The sequence below is a fragment of the Stenella coeruleoalba genome (assembly GCF_951394435.1).
Source record: "Stenella coeruleoalba genome assembly, chromosome: 10".
In the NCBI taxonomy this organism is placed as follows: Eukaryota; Metazoa; Chordata; class Mammalia; order Artiodactyla; family Delphinidae; genus Stenella; species Stenella coeruleoalba.
Window position 1 is genome coordinate 102,675,736 of NC_137156.1, and position 21,531 is coordinate 102,697,266.

Here is a 21,531-nt window from a genome sequence, read left to right on the forward strand (position 1 = left end):
TGAAGTTTGGATTTGGGGCGTGCAAGGGCTGCCACATTGCACAGCTCAAGGGACCCCATTCACGCAGATTCGGCAGGACTTGGTGACAGATGGAATGGGGTGAGGCCCCATTCCATCTGTCCCCAAGCGGGGTTTGGCCGTCGGGGAGGGACTAACTTGGTGACTCAGCTCGGGACTCTGGCTCCGTCACTGCATGGTGATGGGCGACCGTCACCGGTTAGGTTTGGGGCAGGTGGGATGTACCGGCGGGGGTGATGTAAGAAGCCACATTCCGGGACCGGCAGGTGGCTGGCCTGGGAAGTGCCTGCACTCACTCAGCAGGTGTCGCTGGGCCCCGTTAGTCTGGCACATGTGTCAGCATTTGGGGGGCGTCAGCCAGCAACGCAGAAAAATGACCCACGTCCTCACAGGGCTCCGATACTGATGTGGGGGGCAGCCGGCAAAGGAAAGACAGGAAGAATACATCACACTATACAGCGTGCTGGTGGGCAGACCACTGAGTGTGGGACTAGGGGTGCTGGGGAGAGGGCTGTGTGGTTTTAACTTGGGCGAGTAGTGGGGGCCTCATTGGAAGGTGGCACTGAGTAAAGACCCAAGGGAGGTGAAGGTGTGGTGCGTGCTGAGATCCGGGGAACGGCGTTCCAGGCAGACGGAACAGCCAGGGCAAAGGCCCTGAGGCCTGCCTGGCCCCTTGGAGAAGGGAGGAAGGAAGCCAGTGAGGCTGGAATAGAACGAGCAGGCGGAAGAGGGACCGGCGTGCAGTCAGCCGAGGTCAGGCCTGAAGGGCACTGCAAGGAGGACGGTGTCTTCCCAGTAGGACGGGGAGCAGGGAGGCCCTCGATGTGGCTCCCGTCTGGTCAGGATTGCTCTGACTGCCGTGGGGAGAAGAGAGGCGGGGGCGTGAGTGATAATCCCGGGAGCCGCGGTGGCGGTGGCCTGGAACACCTGCTGACAAGTGGGCAGGCAGGGGTGTTTCAAAGGTCGGGCTCACAGGGGAGAGGCTGCAGGTGACTGTCAGCCCCTTCTCTTGGCCTGGAAGGAGGCCTGGCCCTCTCCGCCAGGCACCTTCTGAAACCTGCTGGCTTGAGACGGTCGGGAGCCAGGTCATGGGCAGAGCAGGAACCCCGGGCTGGCACAGCCCCAGAAAGCCCTTGCATCCCCCCAAGCACCTCCATCCCCATCCGATCCCGAGTGTGCCCCTCCTGCTGGGGCCCAGCCTCCACACGGAGGGACTCCGCACAGATGTCCTGTCCATGAGCTCAGGCGGACGGCCAGGCCTGGCCCCTCCGCAGGGCAGAGCATGGCCGTGGGTCAGGGGCAGTCCCCTGCCTGTCCTTCCTCAGCTCCCTCTGCCCCATACCGGCCCAGCCCGGCCCACTGCGGGGGGATAGGGGGACGGCCTTTCACCTGTTGACACCTGTTCACGTCGCTCCGTGATCAGGTGAGCGCGGGCGGGGTGGGGTAAGGGGCCAAGCCCCTTCCCTGTGAGGGTGGACACCCCCTTTGTCGGGGGGTGTCGGGCACTGGGGGAGAGTCCAGGCCCCCAGCAGGAGGGGCCCGTGAGGCACGGAGGGACTTTCCGCTCGGACCTGCACGGAACCTGCCCTGTCTCCGTGGCCTCTGCAGACTCAGGGCTCAGAGGCGATTTAAAATCCTGGCGAGCTGAGCCCCGGCTGCTTCTCCTCAAGGACACGGTTCTGTTTGCTGTCACCCTCTTGCTGGGAAAGACAGAAGGGGCTCTGACAGAAGTGCTTGCAGGGGAGGCGTGGCGCAGGCCGGGGCCCCCGCGGGCGCCTCCGGGGCGTCCATTGCCTCTGGGGCCCGTGGGCTCCTTCACTCTCCCCTCCAGCTGTCCGTCCCGGGTGGTGGGCCTTATCAGGAGAACGGGAGAGTCTGCAGTGCTGCCCGTCCCTGTCCCCGTCCACCAGCCCACACAGGCCCACGAGGCCCCGAGGAAGCTGCTGCCGGGTGACCACGCGCGGCCAAGGAGGGTCTCAAGTGGTGGTGGGCCTGAGGCACCGAAGGCGGCCCACCTGGGTCACGGACAGGGGCCAGGCCTTGCGATGAGCGTGAGCCCTTGACTCACAGCCACATTGAGGCTAGGCACCCAGGACTCTTCCCCGTGGAAGGACCCTCATCACACCCCAGCTCCTGGGCACCGGCTGGGATGTCCTCTGCTGCAGGAGACCCGCTGTCTGTCCCCGCGGGCCAGAGCGGAAGGCCTGCACTCTTCTTAGACGGCCTGCCGGGCAGCACGTGCTGGGCTTTACAGCCAGGTGGGCTGGGGTGTGCTGGCTCCAGGGCCTGCGTGCCCATGCCCCCTCCGCAGGAGGCATGTTTCACGCTGGGCAGTTGGCTCTGCAGGCCCTGGGACCCGTGGGGACAGTGGGGGCGGAGCTGGGCAGGTGGGCCGGGCACAGAGGCTGCTGAAGGCAGGGCGTTCCCACTGTTCTGAAGGCGGGACTCTGGAGGACGACTGTAGCTCACGGGGTCTGTGAGCCCTTCCCTCCTCTGGGCCACTTCCAGAGGGACCCCACCCTGGCCCCAGGGATCCGATGGACGGGGGGGGGGGGGGGGGGGGGGGGGGTGGCAGGGCGCCTCGGGAGAGGCCGCCAGAAGCTGCCAGAAACTCGGTTGCACGTTTCTCTCTTCTCTCTGTGTCCCAAGTCTTCTAAGGTCATGAGTTCGGGACGAGTAAGCCACCCCTCTGTCCCCCCACCAGGCACTTGGAAGATTGAGGGATCTGCACAGGCCTGGGACGAGGGCGGGGGGGTGGAGGGGAGCCCCCAGTGTTGGGCTTTAATCCCAACTCACCTACGTTCTACCTGTGCAACCTCGGACAAGGCCTGTGCTGTGTGGGCCTCAGTCTCCTCACCTGGAAAAGGGGTTAATAATCTGTCCTCTGGAGGGCTAATCTCGCCTTCGGGGACACCAGTCAGTTTGATTAGGACCCTCAGGACCTCATTTTAACTCAGTTACCTCCTTAAAGACAATCTCCAAATGCAGACACATTCTGAGGTGCTGGCTGTTAGGGCTTGAAGTATGAAAATGTTGGTGGGGAGGGACCAGTTCAGCCCATAACAAACACCAGCACAATGCCTGACTCTCCCGTAGGTATGCAGTGAAGACTTGTTTTGTTAATTATTGTTTTGTTTTTTTTTTTTTAAAAAAAGAGTGGTTTACTTAAACCAGGCAGTGGGAGTGAGGGAGTGGAGGGGACGGGACCCACTGTCTGTCAGTGAATGTCACTAGGCACCTGCTCTGGGCCGGGCCCGCTCGAGGTCCTGGGTTCGTCAGTGGACCCACGGAGCCGACCTTCCCGTGGGAGACGCACAGTGAACAGAGTCCTTCAGGGAGGGGTGTTGGCTGTGAGGAGGGGCGAGCTGTACAGAGAAAGTGGAATCACCGCAAGGGGAGGCGAGGGTCACGGCCCTCGGCCTCCGCCGCCCCTGGGGACCACCTGTAGGAGGGTGGGGGGATGCCTGCGGGGCCCTGGACTCTGGTTTCCCGCTCACCAGAGGCCCGTCCTCTCTCTGCAGTGTCGAGGGCGAGGCCCCCAGCAGCGAGACTGGCACGTCGCTGGACAGCCCCTCCGCCTACCACCAGGGCCCCTCGGCGCCCGGCTCCGGCCTGGGCCCGGACCACTCCGAGCACACGCCAGGCGGCGCCTATGGGCTGTATGCGGGGCCGCCCGGGCAGCAGCGCACGCGGAGGCCCAAGCTGCAGCATTCGACCTCCATCCTGCGCAAGCAGGCCGAGGAGGAGGCTATCAAGCGCTCACGGTCCCTCTCCGAGAGCTATGAGCTCTCCTCCGACCTGCAGGACAAGCAGGTAGGCAGCCAGCCACGCGGGCCACGGGGAAGAGGCGTTGGGGGTTGGGGGAGGCTGCGGTGCCTGCGCGGCCTCGGACGACGCGGCCCTTTGCTGGGGCCGCCCAGGGCCGCGGGGGACCCTGTGTGCTCCACGGCCGCGCCCAGGCAGGGGCTGCTCCCCGCGGACGTGGCCTCTGCCTCAGCCTGGGCTGGCTCCTCCCGAAACGCGGAGGGTTCCGAGGGAAGGAGCCGATGTGGGACGTTCCTGTCCGGCCTCGGCCTCTGCCTGGTTCACAGCCCTCCTCTCTGGGCTCTGGGGCCCACGCTGGGTGTCAGGACCTGGTGCCACCAGTGTGCTTGGGTTCCGTGGCGGCCGTTGAGGTCCTGGGATCCAGGAGAGAGCTGAACCTTGGGAGGTCTGCAGGAGGGGCCCTCGGGGAGGGGACGGTCAGTTCACAGAAAGAGCACGTGCTCTGAACCGAACAGCGAGCCCATCCCCAGCCAGTGAGGCCAGGCTGTTCATTCCACCCCTCAGTGTACAGCCCCGTGTCCTGGGGGAAATCGCCTCCTTGCAGGTTGCCCTTCCTCCCCGGAGCCTTGGCCCACACCCACTGTGGGGCTGGCACGTGTGTACAGAGCGACGGGCATGCATGACCTGCTCGCTTGGCCTCTTAGGTTGATGGGAGAGAGGGGAGGGGTCCCGGGTGGGTGGCAGGTGGGGGGCAGAGGGAGTGAGAGCTCATGAGGGGACAGAGGCTTCTCACTCCCAGCCCCTCAGAGTGCAGGCACGTAGTAGGCACTGTACTAAGAATTCTTGTGTGAAGCTCTGACAGGAAGCTCCAGGCTTCAGGAGCACCCCCAGGCTGCCGGCGTGCGGGGCCGGCCTGCCTGTCGCTGTCCCCAGCTCCTGTGCCCTGAGCTGTGCGCAGTCTCCTTGTGAGCCCGGGCGGCTGCCTCTGCCCCGGCCTGGCTGCAGGACCTGCCCGGCAGCCCCTCAGACGCCAGGCTGCAGAAGTCGCCCTGCCCTCTCACCTCCCACACCTACCCTGGCCTGGACCCTCTGTTTGCTCCCCAGTCTAACTGTTTGTCTCTTACAGAGCAGAGGTCCGGGCCTGGTGTAGCCCCAGACTTCTGCGGGGAGCGGTGCGGTGTGTGGGTACTGCCCAGGGCGGGTCTTCCCCCGACACAGTCCGTACCGGCCCCCTCTCCCTGTTCTTGGCGCTGCCCTGTGACCGTGGACAGCCCTGCCTACCTGCCCTGGTCTTCATCTGTCTGCCCGTGAGTTGGGAGTGACAGGGGGTGGGGCCCGCAAGTGGCCAAAGCCTGAAGCAGATGATCCCCATCAGGCAAATATTGGGGAGCAAACAGACCCCTGGCCTCGTGGCGCTTGGCCTTGTGGCCAGGTCCACGGCAGGGGCCTCTGTTCCATTTATCAGTTTCACCCATAGCCAAAGTGGATCAAAAACAGTTTATAGTAACAAACATCTGCAGCAGGACCATTAAAATAGAAGTGGGAAAGGTTAAAACTTCAGAGAGGCCTGTGGAGGTAATCATATGCTTCCTGCAGCCTTAATGTGGCCACAGCTGTTCATTTTCATCCCTCGCACATTAGCCTGATGCCCACCATGTGCCAGACCCCATGCTGGGCGCCGGGGAGTCACCAGGGAACAGAGTGCAGCCCCAGCCCTCAAGCAGACGCTGTGGTCCAGAGACAGGTTAACAGGAAAGACACAGGTTAATTCCAGAGCGTGATACAAACTCCGGGGATGAAGAAAGAGGGGAGAGAAGCTGAGCACCTGTGGGAGGAGACAGCTTGGATGAGGTGCGGGGGACCTCTCCAAGGTGGTATCAGAACTGGGTGTTTGAGGACGGGGTCTTCCAGGAAGAGGTAACAGCAGGCACGAAGGCCAGAGGCAGAACCACTTGGTGGAAAGGATGGCCGGGAAGAGGGGAGGGGTGGGGAGGTGATGCTGAGGGCCACCGAGCATTCGACTCTCTGCTGAGCCTCCTGGCAGTCAAGGTGAAAATAGGAACAGGACAGATGACCCAGGAGTTTCCAGATGAAGGTAGGGTGCCCGGTTCCACGAGGGGGTAGAGTCTGGGTGACGCAGAGCCCCATTTTAGTGGCCCTCAGCCTCCGCACCTCCTGGCAGTTTCCTGTCTGAGCAGGAGGCCTGAGTTGGCAAGGGTAGCACTTCAACTTTGTGGGAGGGTGAGGTGAGCCTCTCAGCTCCTCGTCCCCTCACTTGTCAGAGCCTCTGCCCCCCTCTGCAGGGGGCGGGGGACTTCCTGGGGTCCCTCTGCAGACCAGACGCTGTGTCAGGTGAGGGTGATGCCCAGCAGGCGAGCACAGACAGGTTGGGGTCCCTGCCCTGCACCCCCAGTTAGCGTTCAGACTGGGCCTTGGGTTGGTTCTGGCCCGGAAGGAAGAATGAGTGGCCACGGTGGGCCCGGGAGCTGAGTAGGAGCGGACCTGGGTCTGTGTCCCCTGGGGGGAGGCCGGGAGGAGAGGCTGAGGGGACTTTGCCGATGCAGCACAGAGCCCACGTCTGCCTTCCCAAAGTCCCTCCTGTCCCGACCCAGACTTGGGGAACGGTCTCAGGCCAGGAGTGTCGCCCCTGGGGTCGCGAGATCCAGAGTCAGAAGGCGACAAGGAGCCGTGGAGCGCACTCTGAGCTGTGCGGTGCCCCTCTTCCTCCCCACACGAGGGGCCTGGAGCCCAGGCCTTGGAGGGCGGAGAGGAGAGGGCTTCCCAGAGCTCAGCCGTGGGCCTTCTGCCGGTGCCGTGGGCTTTCAGAGCTCCACTCCAAACCCAGAAAACAGACGCTGCTCACAGATGCGGAAGTGAGGTCATCTCTCTGGATGCCGTTCAGTAACTTCAGGGCGAGAGGAAAAACAGACCCGCCCTGGCTGACTCCAGGGCCGGGCTTTGAAAAGTCATTTTGATCCTCACCCCGCCCCCCAACTCCTCTCGTGCGAGGGGCCGCTCTGCCCTGCCTGCCGCTCCCCCTCCTGTGGGCCCCGGAGAGCTGCACGTCTGTGTCGCGGGCGGGGCTGGGGGGGGGAGCTGGCATCCCTCAGGGAGACCAGGACCCACCCTGAGTCCTGAGTGAGGCACGGAGCCCCCCTCCCGCTTCCGGCCCACCCTCAGGCGGCTCTGAGCAGCCGTCTGCCCCACTCAGCCATGGCCTGGGGTTTGCTCAGTGACGCGTGTGCCTCTGTTCTGGACGGCCTTGGCCTCTTGAGGGTGGGGACCTTGTCCCTCTGCCACCGGTGTGGGCGTGGCGCCTGCATGGAGCAGACAGCGGTGCTCTGCCCCCTCGGGATGTGAGCACGCCTCACTCCCAGGGACCCGAGGCCTTTCCACCCACATCAGGGGCCACTCTGCCCAGCACCCAAGGGCTCGGCTTGGCCAACCAGCCAGCTCCCTATCCTGGGCTTTCCCGGGTTCTGAAGAGCGGGTTCTGGCCTCACTCGGGAAGCAGGCACGGGGAGCGGCCCTTGGGGGCTGTCCGGAGTCCTCGGCCAGCATGAGCCTAGGACTTCACAGGCCCACGTGGCACACGGGAGTCCCAGCACCCCTGCCTGCCTGCAGCCCGGCCCCATCGCCAGGCTCACAGAGCCTGCTCTGCGTCTGGAGGCCTCCAGGGGTGTGCTGGGCCTCTTTTCTGGGCCTCAGTTTCCCCATCTGCCACGGAGGGGACTTGGGGCCCCCCACAAACTGTCTACACCTCCCAGGAGTGCAGCTGAGGGTCCTGCACCTCCTCAGCCCCCAGCTGGCATGTGCCGAGGGCCTGTCTGACCTGTGCCCACCGCTGCCCTGCGAGGTCCGTCTGATGGGACTGAGCAACCGCAGGGTCCAAGGCTTCTCAGAGTCACTCCACTGCCAAGGGCAGGGCCAGGACTAGACCCAGGCCCTCAGGCGGTGCCGCAGGCGGAAGCGGGGCTGGAGGCCTGCGGCCAGTGCTCAGCACCCAGGGCCTGCTCGGGTCTCGGGCCCGTCTCTCGCTTTTCTTCATTTATTTTTTTTGGTTGCATCGGGTCTTAGTTGCGTTACGTGGGATCTTCCTTGCGGTGTGCGGGATCCTCTGCTGCAGCGCACAGGCTCCTCGTAGCAGTGCGCGGGCTTCTCTCTAGTTGTGGCGTGCGGGCTCAGTAGTTGCAGCACATGGGCTTCGTTGCCCTGCGGCGTGTGGGATCTTAGTTCCCTGACCAGGAATCGAACCCACGTCCCCTGCATTGGGAGGCGGATTCTTAACCACTGGACCGCCAGCGAAGCCCCTCGGGCCAGTCTCTTAACCTGCACCTGCCGCAAGCTTCCTCTCTCTGGAGGGGCTGCCTGACCTCTTCCACCACCTCCAAGTCTCATTCAACTGCATGCCCCAGGTACACCAGGGCCAAAGGCTACTGCGGCCAGAGAACTTCGGGAAACCACCACCATTTAAAGGTTCTGAGAAGTCCTGCAGGGAACACTTGCTTTAACTGGGTCTGACCCCTGGGATGCGCTGGGCCTCCTGGGCCGTCCTCACGCTCCTCTCCTTCCCCCGCAGGTGGAGATGCTAGAACGGAAGTATGGGGGCCGCCTCGTGACCCGCCATGCGGCCCGCACCATCCAGACAGCCTTCCGCCAGTACCAGATGAACAAGAACTTTGAGCGGCTGCGCAGCTCCATGTCCGAGAACCGCATGTCGCGCCGCATCGTGCTGTCCAACATGAGGATGCAGTTCTCCTTCGAGGGGCCGGAGAAGGTGCACAGCTCCTACTTCGAGGGCAAGCAGGTCTCAGTGACCGACAAGGGTGCCCCGCTGGAGGCCCTGGTGCCGGCCGAGTGCAGAGACCTGGGCCCGCCGCCTGCCCTCCAGGCCCCTGCCCCGGCCGGCGACTTCGCAGATGCCATCACGGAGCTGGAGGACGCCTTCTCACGGCAGGTGAAGTCGCTGGCGGAGTCCATTGACGATGCGCTCAACTGCCGCAGCCTGCACACCGAGGGGGCCCCCGCGCCCGACGTGGGGCGGACCCGGGACGCCGAGCCCTCGCCGGCCCTGCATGGCGCCGAGCATCGCCAGCTGGACGAGATGACCGCCTCGTACAGCGACGTCACCCTGTACATCGACGAGGAGGAGCTGTCGCCACCCCTGCCCCCGATGCAGGCGGGCCGCCGGCCGTCCAGCGCCGAGTCGGACCTGCGGCTGCGGCCCGGGGGTGCTGCCCAGGACTACTGGGCCCTGGCCCACAAGGACGACAAGGGGGACACGGACACCAGCTGCCGGAGCACGCCCTCACTGGGGCCACAGGAGCCGCGGCTGCGGGGGGAGCACCTCCCGCTGCTCACCATCGAGCCGCCCAGCGACAGCTCCGTGGACCTCAGCGACCGCTCGGACCGCAGCTCGCTTAAGAGGCAGAGCGCCTACGAGCGCGGCCTGGGCGGGCCGCAGGGCAGCCCCAAGCACGGCCCCCATGGGCCCCCCAGGGGCCTCCCCCGGGAGGAGCCAGAGCCACGGGCCCGGGCGCCCAGGCCCCTGGATGGCCACCTGGCCATCAATGGCTCGGCCAACAGGCAGAGCAAGTCCGAGTCGGACTACTCGGATGGGGACAACGACAGCCTGAACAGCACGTCCAACTCCAACGACACCATCAACTGCAGCTCCGAGTCTTCATCCCGCGACAGCCTGCGCGAGCAGACACTCAGCAAGCAGACCTACCACAAGGAGACCCGCAACAGCTGGGACTCGCCCACCTTCAGCAACGACGTCATCCGCCGGCGGCACTACCGCATCGGCCTCAACCTCTTCAACAAGTGAGTCCCCGGCCGCTGGCGGCCCGGGCGGGATGAGGGGCGGCTCCGGGGTGGGGGCCGGTGTGGGGGGGTGCATGGTGCGGCGCCTGCTGTACCGCGCTGGCCCCAGCGTCTGGCCCTGGGTGGTGCGGGCACGGGGGTCTTTGAGCAGGGGCGGGCCGGGTGCAGGTCCGTGCCCGTGTCCGTGCAGCCTGGACTCGGGCCCGCACCCGGGAGCAGGGCACTGGTAGGCCCTACGCCCTCTGGGAGATTGTACGTTGGGTCCGTGGCGTGGCCGCCACGCCACATTCTGGCAAGGCGCCGTCGGGGCAGCCTTGAGAGCAGGTCTGGGGCAGGAGGCTGGTATTTAAAGCTCACTATTCTTAGCACAGCTGAAAATAGCAAGTGGAAGGGCAGGCGGGCTGAGCAGTCCCTCGGAGAAGACACTGGCGGCTCTGGTTGTTAAACCTCGGATTTCTCCTCACTTCCATCCACAGGGCCTCTGGATTTGGGGTCACCAGACGCCGGCCTGGCACTGGCTCCTCCGGGGAGGGGGACGTGGAGGGGATGTGGCCAGCCTGCTTGGTGGCTACTGACACCTGTACACTGTGCTTCCCTGCTCCCCGCTTCCTCTGCTAGACAGGGGTGGAGAGTCTTGGGGGGCACTTCTGAGCCATCCCTGGTGCAACTGGCAGGCCGGCTGGGGGACTCAGAGAGACCTGTCCTGAAGGGCGGGTATGGGGGAACTGTGCAGTCCCACAGGAGCCACTAGGGGCTGGGCGTCATTGGTCCTCGATCAGCTAAGGACTAAGAGTCTTGGACCCGTCACATCTGCCAGGGGTGCTCTCCTGAGACTCCATCTGCGTGTGAGGACCAGTCCCACTGCCACGCAGTCCGTGGCCAGAACAGCGCGCTGAACGGGGAGGTCGTGAGCTGCCAAGCCCATCCTGAGGTCGGTCCCGAAAGCCTGCCCCCACCTGCTTCCAGGCACAGCCAGTTCCCGGATCATCTCGGACCCTCATGGGGGAGGCTGGGATGACCTGGGGGCTCCCCCAGTGCCCAGGGTTCCCTCGTCCCTGGCAGACGTTGTGTCCTGACGTGGGAGTCCCAGCTGGGTGGACGGGTGGAGGCCAGAAAAAGTTGCATCCCTCACCCGAGCAGCCTTGGTCTCTGTAGGTTCTTTCTGGCTCTGTTAGTTTTTAATTACACCTGTAACGCATGAATACGCTCTCCACTCTGCGTAGAAGTTGAAAGCCTTCAAGCTAGGGTTTCTGTGCATGTGTGGTCCAGAGCGCAGCTCCAGGCCAGGCCGCCTGGGTGCAGACCCCGGTCCTTGCACTTCCTGTCTGTGTCCCTGGGCAGCTCGGTCTCTACCACGGCGGCTTCATCTGCATGGTGGCGCTGAGCCCAATAGTGTCCACCTCGCAGAGTGTGAGTTGGAGATGAGCGGGTGTATAGGATGCTCAGCAGCGCCAGACGTGTGGCGAGCTGGGCCCGAGCCTCTCTGCTGTCCCCGTGGCCCCTGTTGACGTTACCTGGGCCCAGGCCACACACACTGCCCCCCTGTGATGCTGCCACGCGGTTTGCTGTTGGAGGCCATTCCCATTGGTGCCACGGGCCACCTGGTCTGTGTGCTGCTACGTGGGGTCCACGTGCGGCTGTCCAGGGTGGTCTGGCCACTCGCTCCCATGTTTTCACAGTCACCAACCACATGACAGTGACCGTGGACCTGCCCCTCCCACACGCTCCCGAGTCTCTGGGGAAGGGGATAGCTGGAGGAGGCGATGTTTGGGGCTCACGTGGGCGTGTTGTCCATTGAAGTAGAGCCTGAAGCTGGACCTGGAGGGCCCGTTTCCTCACACGGTGGACAGCACTCAGCCTTGTCTCCCACCCCAATCAAAGCGTAGAAATAGTGTCTCTATTGTTTCAATTTGGATTTCTCTGCCTGCTTCTAAGATGCAGCATCCGTATGTGTGTCTTTCGGCCATTTGGGTTTTTTCTTCTACAAAATGCCTGTTCCTATTTTTTTGCCCATTTTTCTGTTATTTCTCATTTTGATTTATAAGTGGTTCTTTATATATTGTGGATACTAATCCTTTGTAATTACAAATATTTTCTTCCTGTCACTGGCCGCCTTTTTTTTTTTTAAACTTCTGAAATAGGATTCACAGACCATAAAATTCACCTTTATAAAGTGTACAGTTTCAGTGGGTTTTAATTATATATCTTTTAACTTTGTGTATGCTTTGTTGGTCAGAAGTTACTAATTTTTTTTGCATTTTTTTTATCGAGGTGGAATTGACATGTAACATAGTTTCAGGCATACAACATAATGATTCAATATTTATATATATGAAGTCAATTCATCAGTGTTCTCTTTGTTTATTACTTTGTTTTTTTTATGTTTCATTTTAAAAGGCTCCGCCCCAGGTCATAATATAGTTTTAAAATATTTTCTTCAGGACTTTCTTAGTTTTGTTTTATATCCTTTAGGACTTTAACCTGGCGTTTGGTTTGGAGAACGGTACAAGGTGAGGGGTGTAGTTTTTATAGTTCTTTGTAAATTAGCTGGTTGTCTGCAGACGGTGTACTGAGGAGTCTGTCCTTTCTCTGTTGACTTGAAATCCCATCTAATTCCTACGTGAACAGGGCCTGTGCTTGGATCCTTTCGTTCACTTGGCACATATTTATTGAACACCTGCTGCATGCCAGGCCCTGTGTAGGGGGCCTGGACTCAGCCCTGAACAGAATAAAGACCCTGCGATGCTCCATGCTAGTGGGTAGAGGCTCTGTGTGTTCCTTTGCCAACATCAGACTTTCAGTTTTATATGTTTTTGTATTAGAACAGAAACCACTCTTTTGTTCTTTTAAAAAGTGGTCTTGGCCCTTGTTGGTAGTTACTCTTCCACATGGATTGCAGAGTCAGCTCGTTAAGACCATGAAAACTCCTGGTGGACTTTGCACTGGAGCCCCTTGAGCTTGGGGGACCTCGCCCCTTTACAAGTCGAGGGACAGAGGTGAGGTCCAGCCACAGATGGTGTTTAAGTTCAGATTGAAGGTAACCACAGTCCGTCCAGCTCCCCCGGTGGCAAGCCGCAGTGCAGGCGGTCACCGGCCACACGTGCTTGGTGGCTGCGTCCCTGGCAGTGCGGGTCCAGGATGGTCCCCCAGCTGCAGAGCCCGCCGTTGGATGACGTGGGTCTCGCATGCAGAGAGGGGCGGGTGGCAGGCTGGCTCCTCCGAGTGGCGTGCGGGGCAGGTGTTGGGAGGTCGTGCGGCTACAAGCTCTGGCCGTCCTCAGTCTTCTCCTCCTCGGCCTTGGTTGTCCACCTAGGGGGTTGTTTGGAGGATTGAAGGCACAACCACAGCACTGTGGCCACCGGCCATCTCCCGAGTCTCACCAGGCCCAGAAAGGGCTGGCGGTCCGACCCGAGTAGATAGAGGCCAGGCCCTGTGCGGGGCTAGCGAAGCTGGGAGCCGGATGCCCCTGAGCAGGCCCTGGAGCCGCTGGGCGAGGACGCACACTGAGCAGCCTGCTGCCCGAGGCCGGGGCCCCTCCCTGGGGGGCCGGACCTTAGCGCCTCTGTCCTTTCCCTTCCTGGCACCCTTCTCTCACCCCCACCTGTCACTGCCCACCTCTGTTCTGCACGCTCTCCCTGTGGGTCTCCTCTCCCCCCACCATTTCCCTCCCTCCCCAGCCCCTACCCAGGCCCACACCCAGGCTGCCTTTCAAACAGTTCTCAGGTCCCACCCACTCCCGGGAGGGAGCTTTCCAGCACAGACACCCGTTCCCTCCAGGGGGTATGTGGAGGGCCTGAGCGCTGGATCCAAAGTGGGTGAGTAGCCAGCTGGGGAGGAGAGAGGGAAAACAAATGAAACCCAAGAAATGAAACAGGGTGGTGGGGAGGGGCTGTCCCCGGGGCCACAGAGGAGGCTGCCGCAGTCTGCCTGGCATCCAGATGGCCTCCCAGGCTCCAGGACTGCACGTCCGGCTCGCAGCGCTGGGCACCGGGCCGGGGCCGGGAGCCGAGGCAGGAGGGTTTCAGCCCCAGTTCAGCGTATCCGCTGCAGGGACTCGGCACCTCCGTGCACCCTGAGCCTTGCTGGCTGCGCCCAGAAACTGGCCATGAGGTTCCTGCCCCCACAGGGCGTAATGAGGGTTAGAGACCGTGAAACCAGGAGCCGCTGTCCCGGGTGCAGCGGGTGGCAGCTGTTGTGGTCCGCGGGGCTCCTGCGTCCGGAGCCAGTGCAGGGGGCCTGGGGCTCGGGCCTTAGAGGACCCAGGAGGTGGCTTAGCGGACAGAGCAGCATGGAGCACGGGAGTGGCTGATGCCCGCGTGCACTGACACGTGCCCGGTGCTGTTGTACGAGCCCACCGTGCTCACGGGAGACCGTAGGGAGGGGACCGTCACTAGTCCGCTTTACAGTTTGGGTGAGCTGAGGTGCCCAGAGGTAGCTTGCCCGAGGTCCCACGGTCGGTGGATGGCCAGACTGGGATTCACGCCACTGCCGCCTGGCCCCTGAACACACCCTCGTAAAGCCCAGTGCAGGGACTGCGGCCTGGAGCATGGCCTCCGTGGCCCCGCCCGCTCACTGGGCCTCGCGTGTGCACTGAGAGTCCAGGGGGCAGAGCCTCATATTTGCGGTGTCCGCCACAGCGGTGGGAGCTGGGGTCCGCACCCCACAGCCCGGAGGGGCACCCAGCGGGACCTCACCGGGCCTGTCACCTGCTTGCCCACGGAGGGCCCTGCTCCTGTGCCCCTCACCTCATCCTCCTCCGCTCCTTCACGCCCTTCCCTCTCGCCCTCGGGCGCGGGCCCAGGTGACCACGGGCCAGGCCAGCCCTCTCCCCGCTCTGGACGAGTGTCCTCCTCCCCAGAGCCGCCCCTGATGAAATGGTGCCGTCGGAAGGGACTGAGGGCCTCTTGTCTGAGGAGCATGTAAGTCGGGCCTTGGAGACTACTTGGTGTGCCGGGACTCCTGACGGGCAGGGAGCTGCTCACCTGGCCTCCGAGGTCCCTCCCTGCCCAGGGCCTGCGTTTGGTTTGGAGGCAGGTCTTCTCCGCCCAGCACCGGGTCGCCACCTGCCTGCTCCTCCGGCCACTGCCCGCTGGAGCTGCTGCAGAGAGCCCCGCAGTGAGGCTGGGGTGCTCCGAGGTTCCATCCTTACAACATCCATGGGGCTCGGGGATCGGCCAGCCTCCCAGTAAGCGGCAAAGCCCGTGTTGGGCTCCCGATTCCGTGCGCCTTGGGCGTTACGTTTGTTGTGACCAGTGAAGAGGACAGTGGTGACAGCCAGCCTGCGTAGATGTGTGTTAAGTTGCCAGCTGGTGCCGAGCAGTTCGTGTGCAGCATCTTGCCAAGTTCTCACGGTGGCCTGGGAGGCGTGGCTGCTGGGAGCCCGGCCGCGGGACCCCAGGCGCTGGCTCGAGGCTGCAGAACCAGAAGTGCTGGCTGTGCCGGGCCGTCTGCTGGTGCTGGACGTGCTGACGGTTTAAGTGACTGTGGCTCTCTTACGAGCACTCTGAGTTGGGTCTTTGCAGATCAGGGTCCTATTCCCCTTGACGTGAGCCACTCCTCCGGCCCACGCCACCCTCAGAGTGCTGTCGCGGGTCTGGGCTGGCTGGTGCCGAGGGCCTCAGGGAGGGAGGCAGTGCGGGGCAGGCCCCACGGGTGTTCCAGCCATGCCAGTTCCTTCTCTTTTTTCTAAACTGAAGTGTAGATGATTTATAATATTGTGCTGGTATACAGAAAAGTGATTTAGTTGGGGTTGTTTTTTTCAGATTATATTCCATTATAGGCTGTTACAAGATATTGAATATAATTCCCTGGGCTTTACAGTAAATCCTTGTTGTTTATCTATTTTATGGATAGCAGTTTGTATCCATTAATCCTTTTCTTTTTTCTTTTTCTTTTTTTTTTTGCCTCATTGCACGGCTTGAAGGATCTTAGTCCCCCGACCAGGGATTGAACCTGGGGCCATGGCAGTGAGAACGCTGAGTCCTAACCACTAGACTGCCAGGGAACTCCCAGTATCCACTAATCCTATACTCCTCATTTGTCCCTCCCTCCCCCCTCTCCTCCCCCTCGTAACCATGAGTTTGTTTTCTACGGTATGTCTGTGAGTTTGTTTCTGTTCTGTATATAGATTCATTTGTATGATTTTTTAGGTTCCACTTATTTATTTATTTTTGGCCACGCTGCACGGCTTGCAGGATCTTAAGTTCCCCGACCAGAGATCGAACACGGGCCCCCCTGCAGTGGAACCGCGGAGTCCTAACCACTGGACCAGCGGGGAACTCCCTAGGTTCCTCGTATAAGTGATATCATGTACTATTTTTCTTTCTGTGTCTGACTGACTTCACGAAGTATGATCAGCTCTAGGTCTGCAAATGGCAATGTTCCATTCTTTTTTATGGCTGACATCCCGTTGTATATATCTGTACCACATCTTCTTTATCCACTCCTCTGTCCATGGACATTTAGGTTGTTTCCACGTGTTGGCTGTTGTAAATAGTGCTGCTACAAACATAGGGGTGTGTGTATCTTTTCGAATTACAGTTTTGTCTGGATATACCCAGGAGTGGGATTGCTGGATCATATAGTAGCTCTATTTTCGTTTTTTAAGGAACTTACATACTGTTTTCCACAGTGGCTGTACCAGTTTACGTTTACACCAATAGTGCATGAGGACCAGAGGGTAATTCTTCCACCTTGTCTCTGGGATAAGTGCGAAAAAGACCCCGGCAGCCACGTTCAGCTTGGGTTTCTGATATCAGAAAGAACTTTGTGAAAATCAGAGCTGGATAAAATAGGCAGTGTGGGGAGGCGACGGGCTTGCTGGCCGTGCAGGTGTGCGAGCCGATGGGAGGTGGCCGCTTCTCTGCAGGATATTGGAGGGGTTCGAGCCTAGATTACGGAGTTGAAGGGCACATCTGGGCGCAGGGCCTCTGGGTGCTGAACTTGGTTAATCCATCCCTCGCCCCTGCGGCCAGTGAGAACAGCACGGGGATGGCTCGGCCTCCAACCTCGGGGCATCCTCGGGCGCTGCCGGTGTCTGCAGACCCCGTGCTGGTCTCTGTGTGCCTCAGGCCCTTCTTCATTGGAAATGATGGGCATCTGATCAAACTGGTTCAAGCAGAGGGGTCTTACTGGTTCGTGTACCTGAAAAGCCACTGGGCATCTCTTGGCCGTGCCCTACCATCGCGCCCTCAGGGCAGGAGGGCAGCCAGTAGTCCGGGCTCGTGGTCCAGCCTCATGGCAGCCCTGCAGGAAGAGAGGCTCCCGCCGGCGCCCTCTGAACCGCTCGCCGTGGTCAGCGGGGTGCAGCACTCTGACCGGAGTACGGGCAGCCCGTGGGATCAGGGGGCGGAGCTCGAGGGGGGTGTGGGAAATCCAGAGGCCAACAGGGTGCCGGGCAGACGCCCACGTCCATGTCTCTTCAGCTGCTATAGCAAGGGAAAGCGACAGGAGGAGCCGTTGTGGCCCCTGCAGACCCTGCTGGGAGGAGAGGGGTTCCGGCAGGTGGGTGGTCCTTAGGTGCAGAGCCCGGCCTCGTAGTAACCGCCTCCCGAGAGCCCCGGGCTCAGGCTCGAGGACAGAGGTGCGAGGAGGGCAGCACCACTGTGGTCTGCACGTGCTCACCTGGCACAGTCGACGAGAAAAGCTGGACCTGGGGACAGCAGAGGCTGCTCGCAGACCCAGCGGACGGGCAGTGGGGGTGAGGGGCAGAGGCCCGGGGGCCCGGGATGCAGAAGCGCGTCAGGTGTAGATGGTGAAAATGTCGCCTCTGCACCTCGTTGATGCTGGTCCTGGAGGGTGGAGGTCAGAAAGCTAGAGAAGGAGTCGTCAGGGGAACCCGGAGAGATGGGGAGAGCTGGCTGCGCAGAGGTGGGCAGAGCAGATTTGCAGTCCCGGGCTGGGAGCATAGAGTGGAACTTTACGGGCTTCTACGAGCAAAAGGGTAAGAACCTGGCTCTCCCTCGCTGGACAGCCTGGTGCACAGCTACTCCGCCTTTCTGTGCCCTGTTTTTTTGTTTGAATTTTATTTTTTTATACAGCAGGTTCTTGTTAGTTATCCATTTTATACATATTAGTGTATACATGTCAATCCCACTCTCCCAATTCATCCCACCACCACCCCTGCACCACTTTCCCCCCTTGGTGTGCCCCGTTGTGTTACGTGTCCAGTAAGGCTTTCGCGTTGGTCGTTCCCGCCCCCAGGGACCTTCTTCCTGGCTCCAGGTTCAATGCCACCTTCCCGAGGAGGCCTTTCTGGACCGCGCCTTCTCACCCCATCCATCTGAAGTCCAGGCCTTCTGTGGTCACTACGGCTTCCCCTTGGTTTAGCTCTGCCCTAGTGCTGACCCTTTTCTTAAACAGCCATAAACCCAGCATGTTTTCCAAGGGCTTCGAGGCATTAACTCATTTAATCTGCACAGTGACTCTGCTGTGTGCACTGTCACTGTCCCCACTACCCAGGTGGGGAGACTGAGGCACAGGGAGGTTAAGTAACTTGCCCTAGGTCACCCAGCCAGAGAGCGGAGCTGGGATCTGAGCCATGCCTGTGAGTGTCTCTCCTGGGAGTTCATCGCGCTCCAGTGAGGATGTGTGTTCAAGGACAGGGACTTTGTCTAGACCACAGGTGTGCTGGTGCCACACCCACCCAGAGCAGGCGCTGGATGGATGCCTGGGGTGAATGGAGAAGTGGATGAGGGGCGAGGGGCCGGAACTTGTCCTGCAGACTTGGGAGGCCCTGAAGGTTCTAGGGCAGAGTCCTGGGAACACGGGCCAAAGCAGCCCTTCCCAGAGCCACGTCGGCCCCAGCCCCAGACACAGCACATTCTGTTTCTCTGGCCGGACATGCGCTGTGTGGGCCGGGCCCCCGCTGGCCCCTGAGGGTGCACAGTCAGCAGGGCCCCAGGCTGCGCCTCTTCAGTCCCGAGGGCCTGGAGCCCCGTTCAAGCTTGCAGGCAGGGAAGGGGGAGCCACTGCTGGGGGTGGCGGCGAGCCCGTCTGCCAGGTCGGGTGGGCTCTGTCACAGCCGGGTGCACTTCTCTGTTCACTCGCCGCGTCCGCTGCGTGTTGGCCAGGCCTGCTGCGCTCATCAAGTGTCTCAGGGACAAGGCAGGCAGAGGCTCCTTTCCATGGCGTCCCCTGGGTGCTCTGGGGAATCTCGGAGCCCCACAGGACGTGCCTTCTACCCTCCTGCCTCGGCCCGAGCCCGTCCAGTGCCCCTTGCTGCCCCAGGGCGGTGGGCAGGGCTGTGGGTGAGCAGCAGACCGAGTGTGTGACTTACCCACGCAGGACATCTGGGCTGCTCCGGTCAGCACGGAGCCCTGTGAGGGGCCAGTGGACCCAGGACCCCTGCCCAGCAGGGCCCACGGAGTACACGTGGGGCAGCTGGGGGCCAGCAAGATCCTGCGGGCCAGGGACTCACATCAGTGCTGGCTCTCCACGGTCAGGGAGATCACTCCCCTTGCCGGCCGCGCGCATCCCGAGCCTGGAGCCCCTGCCCGAACCCCCGCCTGTACCTCCAGCCGCAGCACCTTTCCTCTCAGTTTGCTGGGAGCCCCTCGTCTCTGGTCGTGGCCCGGTCAGTCCACATTCCTCTCCTGCAGCATCTTGTGAAGGGTGCCAGGTGGATGCGGCTCCTGCCCCGTTGGCCTCGGGCTGAGAGCTGGATCCCTCAGGCTCACACGCGGGTTCACTAGCATATATTGTGATCGCTGCCCCCAGACGGTGTCCTGAGCCCGCCATTCCTCCCCCACTCCTGCACCAGTGCCGGGGTGCCTGCGAGGGTCTCCTACCTGGGCTCCCGTAGAACAGCCAGAGGCAGCTTCTTAAACGGGGACCCAGGTCCCTCCACTGCCCTGTTCAGAGCATGCCAGGCTTCTCATCCCACTCAGAGGAGAGCCAGATGCCCCTGCGGCCTGTCCACCCCGCTGCCCCTCCCCCAGGGCCCTACTCTGAGCCCTGGAGCAGCCTCATGGCCTCGATCCTACAAAACCCACTCCCACCTCAGGGCCTTTGCCTTCGCCATTGCCTCCACCAAAAAGCTCCTTGAGCACCCTTGTCACTGTGTCACCTGCTCAGAGAAGGCCTCTGCCTCCCCTGCCGGAACCCCTCCCACCCTCTCTCGGCCACTTTGCCCTTCAGACTGGGCCGTGGCAGCTGCCGTGCCAGGCATTCGAGGCCACCCGTGCTCGCCGCTGTCATCCAGAGTGCCGCCCAGCACAGAGTCGGCATGTGGCACTTACGCCGTGGGGAGTCCTCATCCTACAGCCCCTGCGCAGCCTGCCCCTCCCACAAGGCTGTGGGCCCTGAGCGTGGGCCTGGCAGCTGTGAGGCTGCATGCCATTGGCCTGTGGACACAGGCAGGAGCAGCTGGGGTAGAGAGGGGAGCAGCCACCCCAGGGCAGCAGGACGAGGCTGGGCTGGACCAGGCATGGTGTCAGGGCCTCGGTGGGCCAGGCTGGCCCAGGTGGGTGACAAGGGCGCCCGCGAGGGGGCTCTCCAGTCACTTTCACATGGGATCCAGGCCGGGGGCTGCCACGCTGTCTTCTCAAGAGAAGCCGGAAATCCGGGTTCTATGTCCAAGCTCCCGGTTTCTAAACATTGGCGACCAACTGGAATTCTTTCTGTTAACGTCGTGTGGGCCGAAGAAGACACATCTGTGGGCTACTGTGGAAGTGGGGGGCGGTCAGGTATGGGCTGGGGTCCTGCGGGGGCCGCTGTGGAGCTGGCGGTGAGGAAGCGTGACCCGCCCCACCCCGACCCCACCCCCGGTTGCTGCATCAGCACCAGTAGCCCAGTGCCTGGAGAGGCCTGGGGCTGGGGCAGTTCTTGGTTGGAGACCCCAGGGTTGCCGGGAGGAACGGGGATGTGGGGGAACGGGGCCACTCGGTGACCACTTCTGTGCCAGGACCCAGGCGGCTGGCAGTCGCTCCCTGCCCAGCTCTGAGCGCAAGGTTGGGGTGTGTGGCCACCTGGGATAAAAATAGCAGGGTCATCTTGAGGCTGGAGGTTGGCCTGCGTGTGGAAATACGGCATCTGCGGGACCCGCTGTCAGCGCATGGCTGGTGGTGGCAGGTAGATCCTGGCCCTCACCTCCATGCCCCCAGGGGCCAGCAGGACACTGACTTCTACCACTGGGGCAAGGCGTGGGGTGCCGGGTATACCCAAGGGCTCCGCAGCTCCGAGGCTCCGGGTTCGTCAGAGGATACCGCCCTCCGAGAGTCACAGGTGCAGAGGGAGGGTTCAGTGGCGCCTCCCCCTGCCCTGTCTCTTTCGACCACTGCCTCCCTGTGAGGTCAGCTGAGCCGGTACCAGGCCCCGAGGCCGACGGGAGGAAGGGACCTGCTGGCTCACTGCTCAGCCCCTGAGGGCGCCCCGGCCCCTGGGCTCCTGGTCTGGGTGGATGCTCAGCCCCGTGGGGCCGGCACAGCCCCGCCTCAGGCCTCTGACTGCAGGCGGGGCCGGCACTGCGCCTCCAGGTCCTCTGCCGTCCGTTGAGGTTTATCCTAAACCTTCCCGGTGCTCACCTACTGCATGCAGCGTTCCAGGCGTTGCTCACCTACTGCGTGCAGCGTTCCAGGCGCCCGACTGTGTTAACACACAAGTCTCACGACACGGGCACTCGAGTCCCCAGCAAGGTCACGTGGCTGTCGGGCAGCACAGGTGACAAGCATGCCAACCCCAGGGAGTAGTGTGGGGACTGAGTTGGCGTGCAGGGTCCTCAGACGGTGACGGCACGGAGCACGTGCCACAGGCGGCCAGCGTGTGCTGGACGGGGCCCTCCAGCCTGCCTGGAAGCTCGGCACAGAGGGGACCACGGAGCGGGGAGGGGTGGGGCCCTTCTGTGCCCCCCCCAGCCCCCGGCACCCTCCGTGTTCCTGCGCTGGCCCAGCCCTCCTGCAGGGCCCAAGCCATCCCGGTTCCCCT

At 62.1% G+C, this 21,531-nt stretch overlaps 1 protein-coding gene across 6 annotated transcripts in view; it reads left to right on the plus strand.

Annotated features, from left to right (window-relative positions):
- IQSEC1 (IQ motif and Sec7 domain ArfGEF 1) overlaps window positions 1–21,531 on the plus strand; it is a 331,046-nt gene that overhangs the window by 286,425 nt on the left and 23,090 nt on the right. For all 6 annotated transcript variants that reach the window (XM_079934545.1, XM_079934546.1, XM_079934549.1 and 3 more), the window contains 2 exons: window positions 3,540–3,831; window positions 8,363–9,609. In XM_079934545.1, coding sequence (XP_079790671.1) covers window positions 3,540–3,831; window positions 8,363–9,609 — 1,539 coding nt within the window. The remainder of the gene's footprint in view (window positions 1–3,539; window positions 3,832–8,362; window positions 9,610–21,531) is intronic.